The 15,270-nt window shown below is 49.2% G+C and overlaps 1 protein-coding gene across 1 annotated transcript; it reads left to right on the top strand.

Moving 5' to 3' along the window:
* Positions 1-4,977: 4,977 nt before the first annotated feature.
* TICAM1 (TIR domain containing adaptor molecule 1) lies at positions 4,978-14,891 on the top strand. The gene is made up of 2 exons (XM_066344786.1): positions 4,978-5,080; positions 12,405-14,891. Exon 2 carries the CDS (start codon positions 12,541-12,543, stop codon positions 14,623-14,625), a length of 2,085 nt encoding a protein of 694 aa, XP_066200883.1. The 5' UTR covers positions 4,978-5,080; positions 12,405-12,540; the 3' UTR covers positions 14,626-14,891.
* The last annotated feature ends 379 nt before the right edge of the window (positions 14,892-15,270 follow it).

The following is a 15,270-nucleotide window of genomic DNA, read 5'->3' as shown; positions in this document are numbered from 1 at the left end:
TGGCTCCAATTGCAACAGAGCAATGCCCCAGATGGGCAGAGCACCACCCCCTGGTGGGCATGCTGGGTGGATCACAGTCGGGCGCATGCGGGAGTCTGACTGCCTCCCCACTTCTGACTTTGGAAAAATACCAAAAAACCCAAAACACAAACAAAAGAACACAGTTGGGCTACATATATTGGATTAGAAAAATGTTAGAGATATCAACAGAATTAAGCTAAATATTGATGCCATCTATTCCCAGAGTCAGCAAACTACAGCCACTGTCTAGTCTACCACCTGATTTTCTAAATAAAGTTTTATTGGTACACAGCCACACTAATTTATTCACACATTATAACTGCAGCTTCAGGTAGTTGTAACATAGATGATCTGAATAGTAATGCCAGCAATAATTACTATCTGGTCATTTATTTATTTTTTGTATTTTCTGTAGTTGGAAATGGGGAGGCAGTCAGACAGACTACCGCATATGCCTGACCGGGATCCACCCAGCATGCCCACCAGGGGGCGATGCTCTGCCCATCCGGGGCTCCGCTCTGGTGCAACCAGAGCCATTCTAGCGCCTGAGGCAGAGGCCATGGAGCCATCCTCAGTGCCCGGGGAAACTTTGCTCCAATGGAGCCTCGGCTGCGGGAGGGGAAGAGAGAGACAGAGAGGAAGGAGAGGGGGAGGGGCAGAGAAGCACATGAGCGCTTCTCCTGTGTGCCCTGGCCAGGAATCTAACCCGGGACTCCTGCACACCAGGCCGACGCTCTACCACTGAGCCAACCAGCCAGGGCCTACTATCTGGTCCTTTATAGAAAAAAGTTTAGCCCTGGCCAGTCAGTTCAGTGGTAGAGCATCAGCCCAGTGTGTGGAAGTCCAGGTTTCGATTTTCAGTCAGGAAACACAGGATAAGCGACCATCTGCTTCTCCATCCCTCCCCCTCTACCTTCTTTCTTTCTCTCTCTCTCTCCTCCCACAGCTATAGCTCTAACAGTTCATAGTTCTAGCCGGGTGGATGCTGAGGATGGCTCCATGGCCTCGCCTCAGGTGCTGAAATAGCTCTGTTGCCTAGCAATGGAGAAGCTGCCCTAAATGGGCTGAGCATTGCCCTGTAGGGGGCTTGCTAGGTGGATCCCGGTCAAGGTGCGTGCAGGAGTCTGTCTGCCACCCTGCCTCCATGCCTCTCCACCTCTCACTTAATAAAAAAGAAAAAGAAAAAACGTTTGCTGACTTCTGGCAGATCTGAATTAAATAGCCAAACCAGATAGAAGACTACTTAATACCACCTTCATGGATACATTTATACGCATGCAAATTGAGGGAATGGGCACCCAAGTAGAGGGCCACCTCCCTGGTGCAGGCGGAAGATAAATTGGATAGGAATATAGACTTCAACTGGAATGTGGTCTTTCTTTCACTGAAGCAGAGAAGTGGGCAACCTTTCTGCAGGTGGTCAGATTTACCCATCTGAAGCTCAGGGTTTCCCCTGGAAGTTGCATGCTCCAGCCCTGTTATTTGCTCTGTGCCTGTTTTCTCACCTATAAAATAGGCACATTCAGACCTACCTGGAAAGATTAAGACATGGATAAGATGTTTGGCTTGGGACATGCACCAAAAATTGGTGATGATGGGAAAGGGGATAGAGGAGAATGAGAAGATGGGTTTAATGCATTTCCCCCCTCCAGCTTTGGTGGCCCCCAAAGCAGGGACCACTTCTTTCTAGCTGATGTCTCCCCAAAGCCTGCTCATACACCTAGCACACAGAAGGTGTTCAATAAGATGTCTCCCCAAAGTTTGCTCATGCCTAGCACACAGTAGGTTTTCAATAAGATTTCTACTGCACCAGAGTCAGGTAATAAGTAAGGACCCCCTGTGAGGGTTGCATCTATATAACTTCAATTTATACAACCCCCCAAAGTTCACCTCTGGCGGTGACAATACATAGCACATTGAATTGTTTATCTGTTCTTTCGATGATGGATTACTAATATGGTTTTTAAATATATTTTTAAATGTTTGTTTTATTGATTTTAGCGAGAGAGGTAAGGAGAGAAAGAGATGTTCACCTCTGGGTGAACTTTGAGATCAATCCATGAGCCTCTTGGAGGACCTGATGATGGAGTTCAGGGACAGAGTCCATGAACTGCTGGGGAAATAAATGCACATCTTTGTTTAAACTGACCCTAACTGATTGAGTATATATATATATATATATATATATATATATATATATATATATATATATATAATTTCCTTAATTATGAGCGAAGGCAACAGCAGGACTTGTGACTTTGTTCCCAATTGAAAACCACATGTATTTTTCATATCAGATTGCATTGCTGCAGATGGCTCAAAACATCTGATACGTACTCATTACCACTACAAAATCACTGCAGTTATTAGATCTTGTTAATTAATACAGTGATAAAGGGATTTCCCTAAGTGTTGTTTGTTTCAGTATAGCTCTATTTCAAAAAAATTTTTAATTTTATTTATTGATTTTAGCAAGAGGAATGGGGAGAGAGACAGGAATATTGATTTGTCTCTGTATGTGCTCTGACCACAGATCAAACTGCAACCTCTGCTTTGGGATGATGCTCTAAACCAGTGGTCCCCAACCCCCGGGCCACGGACCGGTAATGGTCCGTGGGCCATTTGGTACCAGTCTGCAGAGAAAGAATAAATAACTTACATTATTTCCATTTTATTTATATTTAGGTCTGAACAATGTTTTATTTTAAAAAAATGACCAGATTCCCTGTTACATCCATCTAAGACTCACTCTTGATGCTTGTCTCGGTCACGTGATACATTTATCCATCCTACCCTAAAGGCTGGTCCATGAAAATATTTTCTGACATTAAACTGTCCGTGGCCCAAAAAGGTTGGGGACCACTGCTGCAAACCATCTAAGCCAGTGGTAGTCAACCTGGTCCCTACCGCCCACTAGGGGGCATTCCAGCTTTCATGGTGGGTGGTCGCGGAGCAACCCAAGTATAAATAAAAAGATAGATTTAACTATAGTAAGTTTTTTTGTTTTTTTTTTAAACAAGTTTTATTTTTTTACAGAGACAGAGAGAGAGTTAGAGAGAGGGATAGACAGGGACAGACAGGAACGGAGAGATGAGAAGCATCAATCATTTAGCTTTTCGTTGCGTGTTGCGACACCTTAGTGTCTGAGAGAGCCATGAACGCCACATATTTTAAAATGTAATTCTGTGAGAGCCATACAACCACCTGTGTACATTACACATTATCCAGTAAAAATCTGGTGTTGTCCCGGAGGACAGCTGTGGTTGGCTCCAGGAACCCCGCAACCATGAACACGAGTGGTAGGAAATGAATGGATTGTAATACATGAGAATGTTTTATATTTTTAACGTTATTTTATTAAAGATTTGTCTGCGAGCCAGATGCAGCCATCAAAAGAGCCACATCTGGCTCGCGAACCATAAGTTCCTGACCCCTGCTCTATCCACTGAGGCACCACCCTTCATGCTAGAACTTCCTTTTTAAGGCAGAACAATACATAGCCCATTGAATTGATATACCACATTTTGTTGATCCATTCATCTGATGATGGATTACTAACATGGTTTTTAAATATATTTTTAAATGTTTATTTTATTGATTTTAGAGAGAGAGGTTAAGGAGAGAAGGGGGGGGGGGGGACACTGAGTTGCTCTTGTATGTGCCCTGACCAGGGATCGAACTGGCATTGTCTGCACTTCCCCACGATGCTCTACCCAACGGAGCTTTCCGGCCTGGGCTGTTTTTTTAAAAAAAATTTTTTTTTTTTTTTGCATTTTTCTGAAGCTGGAAACAGGGAGAGACAGTCAGACAGACTCCCGCATGCGCCCGACCGGGATCCACCCGGCACGCCCACCATGGGGCGACGCTCTGCCCACCAGGGGGCGATGCTCTGCCCATCCTGGGTGTCGCCATGTTGCGACCAGAGCCACTCTAGCGCCTGGGGCAGAGGCCAAGGAGCCATCCCCAGCGCCCGGGCCATCTTTGCTCCAATGGAGCCTTGGCTGCGGGAGGGGAAGAGAGAGACAGAGAGGAAGGCGTGGCGGAGGGGTGGAGAAGCAAATGGGCGCTTCTCCTGTGTGCCCTGGCCGGGAATCGAACCCGGGTCCTCCGCACGCTAGGCCGACGCTCTACCGCTGAGCCAACCGGCCAGGGTTAAAAAAATTTTAATAAATGTATTTCAACATAATGTTCTTGTAATGTCCTGTATTTTGTTTTATGAATCTACAAGTGGTATTTTTTGAGAAGAGTCTCCTTGATTCTCCAGGCAAAGGGGCCCAGACCAAGGCATTTATAATTTTGTGGGGCCCTTCCTCCATTAAAACAAAGAAACACACACCTACCTACATTTTAAGACTGCACTGTTATGAAAGATGGATATAATCCAGACTGGATTTTATTCATTTTTTTTGTTCTGATTTTAAAATAAATGTAAATATTTTTGTGGGCCCCCCAAAATATGGTAGTCTTGGGTACTGTGTTTTAGCTATTCCCCTTGAGTATGTCGCCTCTGGGTCCAGAGAACGGGAAAGGTTAGGACTCCTGCAAATTCTAAAACGTCACATTTGCAGCCTGAAGACGTGCTATCTCGCTTCCCCTCTTTCCACCACATGAGTTTCCCCGAACTCCTCCTGGATGGCCACGATTCGTTCTTCTCAATTTGGGGGCTCCCCACCTCCATTTTTTCAGCCTCTGTTCTATCTTATGGACTACAATATGACTTATTGAGATGATCTAATTTTAAATTGTGGTTCTTTTCTCACTAGTCTGTCCTCTCTCCCCTTGCCTACATCCCCTCCAGAGAAGGGCTTTGTCCGTCTTGCCCCCTGTTGTGGTTCCCAGTGCGCGGCAGGAGGGAGGCGGTGTGGGGCGTCTGGGGGACTTTCCCGGTCCTGCAAGGAAAGCGTGACCTCACCTCCTTTCCTCCCTCCCACCCGGGGCGCGGAAGGGGCGGGCAGAGGCCTGGAGAGCCGGCCCGCCCGCGCGCGCTCCGCGTTCGGTCCTCCGCCAGGCGGTCCGGCCACAAACGCGAGCGGCGCGACCGACTGTCCCAGGGAGCCCGGTAAGTGGAGAAGGGACGAGGGCCGACCGGGGAGGGCCGACCAGGGAGGGGCGTGGCGTGTGTCCGGGGCGCCGGCTGCCCCTCGCCAGTGTTCGAGGCCAGCTGCCCCCCTCCCCACCACAGAACTGCTGGCGTCCACGCGCCGCGTGTTCGGTGCCCCCCTCAAAGTCCCAGCTCACTTCCCTGTTGACTTAGGCCCTCCCCAACACCCCAATTCCTTCCACACCCTAGATTCCTTTACAACACCCCGAATTTCTTCCCAATCCCTCAGATCTCTTCTTTGCCTCAGATCTCTCTCAAACCCCCGTTTCTCCCCCATGTTCCTGATTTCTTCCTAAATCTGAGCTTTCTTTGCCCAGCCCCTGTTTCTTCTGCCCCAGGAGCGCCGCCCCCAATGCCCTCGTTGTCCCTCCTCTCGGCCTCTTAGGAGGCCTGAAGCACCACCTTTCCCAGGGATTAGTTTTATTTTCAAAGAAACTCATTGAAGAGGGACTAGGACCTAGGCTGGTCTGTTCTGGGATGGTCTGCAAAGTATCAACTCCTAGTTGTGGCACTTTAGTTGTTCATTGATTGCTTCTCATATGTGTCTTAACCAGGGGGCTCCAGCTGAGCCAGTGTCCCTCCACGGTAGGTCCCGTGGTACATCTTGGATCAGCTGAGATCGGGAATCTCCAGCCCTCCACCTCCCATCTTTTTCCATGGGGTCCGGGATTGGTGCTCTGTAATCTGCCCAGTACTGGCGCTGGCACCAGTCAGAGCCCAGGTGGCCTCAGGCGATCGTCAGGGCGCGCGCATGCGCACATGTCTGTTTTTTCCCTCAGTGTGGCTAAGGCAGGTGTTTGGGGGAGTGGGTACCACAGTGTGGCCCTGGACTTCTGGGGTGTGGATTCCAGAGTTTGGGAGTGGGTAGGTGAGTGGGGCAGGCTTCCAGAACTGCTTGGGCCTCTTGTTTCCTCCTGTTATTAAGGGTCATTCACTGTATTTCCAACAATCGTTGGAAACATACCTGCTGTATGCCGGGAGACACTGTTCAATATGCTGGGCACACAGTGGGTATCAAGTAGTGCCCTCATGGAGCCCACAGTCAAGACAATAAGCAAAAACTGGGGCCTAGAGTGAGTCTGCCTCTGGCTGGCAGGTAGTGTGTGGGTTCTTTGTGCAGGAAATATTTCACAACAGAAGTGCAGGTGATTTTGAGAGTATGTATATTACAGCTGGGGACGTGCAATGAAGGGAAAGCCTAGAACAGAAGAAGCAACAGGAGAGTTTAGGCGCAGCTGCTTTGGCTCTCTGGAAAGTTAGAGAAAATGGAGGCCTTGGAGACAGGTTCAGGGGGTAAGCCCAGGATGAACTGCTGCTGCCCACTGCTCTGCTGGTTGCAAGTCTTGTGGAGACCCTGAGAATAGAATAAGAAAGAATATGGGTGTGCTGTAGCGAGCATGCCATGGGGCCATTTGTCTTGAGGCTTTTTATTATTTTTTTAATTGGCTGGAATCCTAGGGGAGAGTCTTAGCAGAATATTCATTAGATTTTCAGGTGCATCTTTAATATGTTGATTCATCAAAATGTGCATAAAGAGGAATCAGGGTTACTTTCTGGTTACTTTTATTTTTTTTTATTTGTTTATTTATTTAGGTGGGGGAGAGAGATGAGAAGTATCAACTCCTAGTTGTGGATTTTAGTTGTTCATTGATTGCTTCTCATATGTGTCTTAACCAGGGGGCTCCAGCTGAGCCAGTGACTCCTTGCTCAAGCCAGCAGCCTTGGACTCAAGTCAGTGACCTTGGGCTTCAAATCACTGACCTTTGGGCTCAGGCCTATGACCATGGGATCATGTGTATGATCTCATGCTCAAGCCGGTGACCTTGGGGTTTTGAACTTGGGACCTCAGCATCCCAGGTTGACTCTCTATCCACTGCACCACTGTTGGTCAGGCTGGTTAGTTTTATTTTTAAAGAAACTCATTGAAGAGGGACTAGGACCTAGGCTGGTCTGTTCTGGGATGGTCTGCAAAGTATAATCTATTTGCTCCTAAGTGTCCTTGGTTAGGGAAAATAAAACTTTGTGATTCATTAGCTGGCTATAAATTGCTCAAATTGTTTGGCCTTGTTTAATTATTTTGTCTCAGTTTCCCTTATGCCACTTGTCAAGGAATCCTCCTAGCTTCTTACTGTCCTGCTTTAATAGCAATGTGTGCCAAAGGGATGAATATCAGGTAGCTTCCCCTCTGGTCTGGCCTGAGGGTTCCTCAGAACCAGGTGCGTAAAGGAGCCTGCACATAGTAAATGCTCAGTAAACATTCATTGAATAAACTGTCCTTTTGGTTTCCTATACATCTTTCAGAGGCAGTCTGGCTATGTTGTGCTTTCCAGCTCTTATAGCATTTCTTAATTAGCCAAAAGGAGTGAATTGTGCCCCTACTATGCACCAGTTCTGGTGGGAAGATATTAGGCTCATTGTCTTGTTGGGGAGGGAGGATTCAAGTAGGAAACATTTTTGCACATGTGTTGTGTCCCAAGCGCTGTTCTGTCCATTTGTAAGTTTATTCAGTCAGTATTATTTAAGCATGTACTGTGTGCCATTCACCAGAGATACAACTGTGAACAGGACAAACATTCCTGCCTTAGTGGTGCTTACTCTGGTAGAAAGTGATGCATATTCAACAAAGTAAGCAAATAAAGCGAGTGTCAGCTGGTGAGAAGTTGAAAGGGAAAAAAAAAAGGCAGGAGTGTGAGAGAATGGGGTTCTGTGTTAAGCAGGGTAGCCAAAATCTGACCTTGATGAGGAGGTGAAATGTGAGCTGAGAGCTGAAGGAGGCATGGATGCCAGCTGTTTGTGTGTCTGGGGGTGTTCCAGGCTGAAGGAGCAAGCCAGAGCAAAGGCTCTGAGGCAGGGTCCATTCAATGAACAGTGTGGTTGGGTCAGAGGGAGCAAGGGGGAAAATGGAAGGAGGTGAAGGCAGGGAGGTGACAGGGGCCTACAGGAAGGACTTGATCAAGTGAATCATGCATAAAACATCGATTACTTCCTCCTTACCCCAGGTTAGCTCCTCCCACATAGCCTGAGTCTCAAGCATTCATGCCAGAAGCCAAGGCCTCCTTGCCTCCTTCTGTTCCCCTCCCCATCTCCAAATTATTTACAGACCTAACCATTCCCATCTTTCCTCCAGCACCCATCATTGCTTACCTGAACCAGTGGTTACTGTCACCTAGGTCCCCGGAACCTTCGCTCCAGTCCTTGCCCCCAACAGTCTGTCCTCCCTGTGGTAGCCCCTTTGGACTGTAAGCTCCTGAGTCAGCTCCTGCCCCTACTCTGTCACAGACCTCCAGGACTGCCATCTCAATGAGGTAAAAGCCCAGGGCCTCCCCACCATCCACAAGGTCTGCCATCACCTCTTGCCCTCATTTCCTCCCCCACCCCCATTTTGCTTTAACTACGCAGGCCTCTTTTCTGTTCCTCCAACATACCAGGCAGTCCTCCCCCAGGGCCTTTGCACATGCTGTTTCCTCTGCCTGGATTTTGTATAATATATAATATATATGACATAGATTGTATATAATTAATATACTCACTGGACTATCAGCTCCAAGAAGGAAGAATCTGTTTCTGTTTTTTTCTTCTTTCTGTCCTGGTATGTTCAATGGTATCCATTACATGGCAGAAGCTGAAGAATTCTTAAATGAATGAATACCATGTATGAATCCTTTCCTTCTTACACACCTCATTTATTTATCATGCAACAAATAGGTTTAAAGTTTTTCCTCCACGGGCCTGACCTGTGGTGGCGCAGTGGATAAAGCGTCAACCTGGAAACGCTGCAGTTGCTGGTTTAAAACCCTGGGCTTGCCTGGTCAAGGCACATATGGGAATTGATGCTTCCTGCTCCTCCCCCCATCTCTCTCTCTCTCTTTCTCCTCTCTATAATGAATAAATAAATAAAAAAATCTAAAAAAAAAAAAAGTTTTTCCTCCACGGATGGCACACTGACCCACTTTTTTTTTAGCGTGTGTTTTTTTTAAGCTAACAAGGTCTCTTAAAAGTACTTGAATTGGATGCCAATTTAGTAAAACTTAGCAGCTTCATGAAAATCTGAATATCTAGCTTCTCTTGAAATATTAGCAGATGTGGTCCCACTAAGCCCATTTTCTGTCACAGCAATATACACAAATCAAGGCCACTGCATCCAGACAGGTCCAAGGTGGTTTTGGTGTTCTGATTCCCTCTCACTGGGGGTAACTACCCAAGTCCTCCCTGAGACCCACAGAGCTCTTTATGACCTGCCCCATTCCCACTCTCCCCTAACCTCCTTTCTTCCCACCCTTGCTCACTCGTTCAGCCACATGGACTTCCTCAATGTTGCCCCAGGACCTTTGCACGGGCTGTTTCCTCTGCCTGCCTGTTTTCTCTTCCCTCAGTAGACCCCAGGTTCAAATCTCTCCCCGTTTTTATGTCTTATTGAAATCTCTCTTTTCATTGAGGCTTTCCGGAACCACGGTGTTTAAAACTGCAAACACCCACCCCCGATTCTGGGTGTTCATGACCTTTCTTCTCCCATTATGTTTCTTCATGGCATTTATCACCAGCTGATATACTGAGAATACCACTCATGTATTTGTTGATAGTTCCCCACACGAGGAAGTCAGCTCCATTGTTTGGGTTTCTACTGTTGTCTTCTCCCAGCCGGCATGTCACCTCCATTTCTTAAATGGCCAGGCAACCACTGATGCCCGTACATCCTTCCTCCCAGCGCTGCCCTTCTCTGCTCCAGTCCTGTCATCTGCTTGGTCATGCCCCCTCTCACCTCCGCTCCCCGATGCTGGCACCCCCATGCTGTCTCTTTCCTGCAGCTGACCTTCCTGGAATCACCGGCCTTGGCCCTGGGGTCCCAGTGGACCATATGACATCTGCTTAAAATGAATTTTTAAAAATTCCTGAATCATATATACAATGAGATCTGTGATTTGTCAGCAAAGGGGAGTTGATCAGCTCTTGGCCTAGGTCCCTCAACATCAGCACTTAGCAACATTTGGGCCCATTCACTCTCTGTGGTGGCCTCTCCTGAGCACTGTGGTGTGATGAGCAGCATAGAAGCACTGTTCTAGGCTGTAGATACTCACTGTGGGTACAAGGAGGAGCAGGCAGTAGGCCTTGGCCCCGCCTAACTGAGGAGTAGATACAGTGTTCTTGGCCACCTGGAATGGACCTAAGGCTGTACTTTTCCCAAGTCTGAACATTACATGCTTTATGTACCTGGTGACTTAAATTATGGGGTTTTGTGATACCTTCCATGTTGTTTTTGCTATATGCCCTTGGAAAAGCCTTCTCTCTGAGTCTGTCTCCTCTCCACATCATTAGAAGGATATGAGTACCAGGCTCATTTGTTCATTCAACAAGTGTTTGGACCTGTTTTGTGGTTCAGTGTCCCACAAGTGCCCAGGAGAGGCTCAGCCCACACCCTCTAGTGCCCACTGGTCAGAAGGCAGATAGTAAATGCAGAAGGTTTAATACACAAGGAAAGTTTACCCAGTGGCAAATTCTGTTGTGGGAGGAACTGGGTGATGTGGGAGAGACAGACTGGACAGAGAGCTAAGGTGGTTGTGGAGGGCTCCATTGTACCTGGGAGCTAAGAGATGACAGTAAGGTCACCCAGGCAAAGGTCTGGGGATAAGGTGCTCCTGGCAGAGGGAGCAGTGCCTGCAAAGAGCCTGAAGTGGAAATCAACATGGCATTTTTTGAGAAATAGAAGAGGACATAGCTACCACATGGCGTGGCAATGCTGTTAAGCATAGAACCAACACATTGTAATGGTTAGCACACCACATGAACAATGCCACTCGGTGGGATTCAGCTGGTTCATACCAGTTCAGCAGAACCGATACCTAATTTTTAGTTGAGTTTGGCGAACGGGTTGTTAAAACGGTACTTGTTAAATTGGTTTAACGGTTGTTAAAATGGTACAAGCTTGCTCCTCACGTGGCTGATGGCAGGGGGCCTCAATTCTTTGCCATGTGGGCCTCTCCACGGGACAACTCACAATATGGTTTACCCCCAATGGCATGACAGAGGAAGAGCGTGACTAAAAAGAAAGCCAGTGACTCTGACCAGGTAGCTCGGTTGGAGCGTTGTCCCTATGAGCCAAGGTTGTGGGTTCAATCTCCAGTCAGGGCACATACCCAGATCAACCAGTGAATGCATAAATAAGTGGAACAATAGGTTGAGGTTTCTCTCTCTTCCTCTTCCTCTCTCTCTAAAATCCATTAAAAAAAGAAAGAAAGAAAGAAAGAAAGCCAGTGTGTTTTATAACTTAATGTCATGAGTGACACTCTGGCAGCTCTATCATGTTCTCTCAATCACAAAGATCAGTTCTGACACAGTGCTGGGAGGGTGACCGAAGGCTGTGAGTACCTGGGCAGGCGGCTCACTGGGGCCACCTAGGAGGCTGACTACTTTCTTTTCAAACGTGTATTGAGCACCTGTTGACTTCTAGTCAATGGACCCAGAACTTTCCATACATTAACACAACTCAGTTTCTGAAGCAATCTCACAAGTGGGCTTATTATTATCATAATAGGCAGTGTATGTAGTCTTGTGATTAGACACACAACTTCTGGAGCCCAACTGCTTGTGTTTTTTGTTGTTGTTGTTGTTGTTTTTTTGTTTTTTGCATTTTTCCGAAGCTGAAGACAGGGAGGCAGTCAGACTCCCGCATGCGCCCGACTGGGATCCACCCAGCATGCCCACCAGGGGGAGATGCTCTGCCCCTCTGGGGCGTCGCTCTGTTGCATCCAGAGCCATCCTAGCGCCTGAGGCAGAGGCCACAGAGCCATCCTCAGCGCCTGGGCCAACTTTGCTCCAATGGAGCCTTGGCTGCGGGAGGGGAAGAGAGAGACAGAGATGAAGGAGAGGGGGAGGAGTGGAGAAGCAGATGGACGCTTCTCCTGTGTGCCCTGGTCAGGAATCGAACCCGGGACTCCTGCACACCAGGCCGATGCTCTACCACTGAGCCAACCGGCCAGGGCCAACCCAACTGCTTGTGTTTAAATCCCAGTTTGTCTGTATGACTTTCAGGCAAGTGACTTCACGTCTATCATTCACTTTCTTTATTTGCAGATGAGGGAAAATAGTAGTATCTTCCTCTTGGGTGACACTAGGCAAATTTCCTCTTTGCAGAGGAGGAAACAGGTTGAGGGAGGTGACACGTCTTGCCCAAGGTCTCCCTGACCTGATAGGTCATGATGGCCTTTGAAGGCAGGCAGGGTGTCTAGGCTGCTTCCCAGGGATTCCCCCTTTCTGGTGGTAACTCTATGTTTCCTGCTTCCCACAGGTCTGCTCCAGTATTCCCTTGAGTCCGGTATGGTGAGCGGGTAAGGAAGGCCGGGCGTACAGGAAGGCAGGTATGTGGAACATGCCTCCATCAGTCAGTGCTTCTCCTGTCATCAAAGCCTGCACCCATCTTGCCCATGGCCTGCAAGAGCCCCTCGCTCTCCAGTGCCTTTGAAATTCTAGGCACGGCAGGCCAGGACAAGCTCCTCTATCTTAAGCACAAGCTGAAGACCCTGTACGTGGGCTTGCGGGGGGCGGACCTCCTGCACGCCATGGTGCTCCTGACACTGGGCCAGGAGACTGAGGCCAGGATCTCCCTGGCGGCCCTGAAAGCAGATGCAGTGGCCCAGCTTGTGGCCCGCCAGTGGGCCGGCATGAACAGCACTGCCGAGGCCACGGAGGAGCTCCCAGACACATCCTGGGCTGTTGCCCAGGTGTACTACCTGCTTGCCAAGGAGAAGCTATGCTCAGCCCCAATGCGGGATGTGGCCTACCGGGCAGCTGTCCAGGCTTTCAGCTCCAGGAATGACCCCCAGCTCAGAGAGCTCCAGGAAGAGGCCCTGGACCGGTGCGGGTGGGACATCGTAAGGGACCCTGGAGGCTTCCAGTCCCTCCACTCTGCTCTGGGCTGTCTCCTGCCATCCTCAGCATCGCCCTCTGGGACACGCAGCTTTCCTCAGCCCATCAAGGAGCCCTCAGGCTGGAGCAGGGGATGCTCCTTGAGATCCACGGGCAGCCCAGCCTCCCTGGCTAGCAACTTGGAAATTAGCCAGTCACCCACCATGCCCCTCCTCAACCAGCACCGCAGCCCCCATGGGCATAGCAAGCTGTGCAATGAGCCTCCAGTTCCTGAGCCTGTCCCCACAGGCTGCCAGGAGCCTGAGGAGATGAGCTGGCCCGCATCGGGAGAGACTACTGACACCCTGGTGCCACCAAATAACCCAGCCCCTAGGCTTCCTGAGGTGGCCTTAGATGCAAGCCCTACTGACCTGTCCAACCCTTCAGAAGCTCCAGACACCAGCACCCACTACTCGGTAGAATGTACGGAAATGTCACCAGCCCCCAAATCTCTCCCCCAGAACCAAATCTCGCCCCCCAGAAACACCTGCCCTGTTAAGGACCAGATGCCACAAATTCCCATGGAAGATACTACTTCCCCGACAGCCCAGCCATGCCCACCAACTCCCTCGGCCCCAAAAACATCGCCTCCCTATCCTTCTCCATCAACTCCTTGTTCCGCTCACCCACCCTCTTTGAACCCGTGTCCTCCTTCTGCTGAGTTAGAGTCGTCAGAGCAGAAATTCTATAATTTTGTAGTCTTACACGCCAAGGCAGATGAGCACATTGCCCTGCGTGTCCGGGAGAAACTTGAGGCCCTGGGTGTGTGCGATGGGGCCACCTTCTGTGAGGACTTCCAGGTGCCCGGGCGCGGCAAGCTGCGCTGCCTGCAGGATGCCATAGACCACTCGGCCTTCACCATCCTGCTGCTCACTGCCAGCTTTGACTGCTGCCTGAGCCTGCACCAGGTGAACCAGTCACTGATGAACAGCCTCACACAGCCAGGGCGGCAAGATTGTGTGATCCCTTTCCTGCCCCTGGAGAGCTCCCTGGCCCAGCTCAACCCGGACACGTCCAACCTGCTCACCAGCCTGGTGTGGCTGGACGAGCACTCCCCGATCTTTGCCAGGAAGGTAGCCAACACCTTCAAGCCCCACAGGCTGCAGGCTCTCAAGGCCAACTGGAAAAAGGAACAGGATGTTCGGGCCCTGCGGGAGCAGCGCCAACACCTGGACGGTGAGCGGCAGCAGGCAGCGGCGTTGGATGCCACATACTCAGCCTACCTCCAGACCTGCTTGTCTTGGCAGGCACAAATGGAGAGGCTCCAGGTAGCTTTTGGGAACCACATGACATTTGGGGCTCAGTTGCCCTCTGGAGCTCAAGTGCCCTATGGGGGCCAGGGGCCCCTGGGAGCCCAGCCAACCTTTCCTACCTGGCCCGGCCATCAGCCACCAACCCTGCGTCCACGGCTAGCTGACACTTTCAGCCCATCCTTCCCACAGCCTCCGGTTTTTCCGCAAGCCTCATCTGTGCCCCCTCACACCCCGGGGCTTCAGCCTCTCATTATCCACCATGCACAGATGGTGCAGCTGGGGCTCAACAACCACATGTGGAACCAAAGAGGGACCCAGACCCCTGAGGACAACACACAGGAAGCAGAATGACCAAGTGACAAAGCCTGATGACCTTGACTTCAGACCCCCTTCCAGTGCGGTGGAAGATAGGCTCATCTGTTATTTTCAAGACATTGCGGGGTACATCTTTATTTCTCAGGAAATCATGCAAAATGGGCCCTGATGACTGGCTCTTGGGGAGGCCAGAATTGGACATGGTGTTTACAAACTCTCTGGATGGTGGTGGGGGGATGGGCTAGGGGATATTACTATGGTGTTTTAATTATAGTAAATATTTATTGAATACTTCTCTAGCACTGCTGTCCTCTGGGAGACCTCTCCTGGGCAATTTGTTAAGAGAAAAATGTACCTACTATACCTAAGAAAGGGAAACTGAAGAGAAAAACTCGCTTCTCCCCATGAATGGCATGAACCAAAAATTTCCTGTATTTGCTTATTTCGTTGGCCAGACATATAGTCACAGGCTCCTCTCCAGCTACAAGACTGGGGAATGCAGTCTTCTGATTGGTTGTGTGCTTTGCTAAAAGCTATTCTAATACTAGAGGAGGTGGAGAGAAAAGACACTGGGGAATTTATTTATTTATTTTAACAGAGAGAGAGTCAGAGAGAGGGATAGATAGGGACAGACAGACAGGAACGGAGAGATGAGAAGCATCAATCATTAGTTTTTCGTTG

The sequence above is a fragment of the Saccopteryx leptura genome, chromosome 1 (assembly GCF_036850995.1).
Source record: "Saccopteryx leptura isolate mSacLep1 chromosome 1, mSacLep1_pri_phased_curated, whole genome shotgun sequence".
In the NCBI taxonomy this organism is placed as follows: domain Eukaryota; kingdom Metazoa; phylum Chordata; class Mammalia; order Chiroptera; family Emballonuridae; genus Saccopteryx; species Saccopteryx leptura.
The sequence above is the reverse complement of the archived record's forward strand: the minus strand, read 5'-3'. Positions and strand labels throughout refer to the sequence as shown.

Coding starts and splice junctions, on each gene's coding strand:
- TICAM1 (XM_066344786.1), top strand. CDS start 12,541: ATGGCCTGCAAGAGCCCCTCGCTCTCCAGTGCCTTTGAAATTCTAGGC.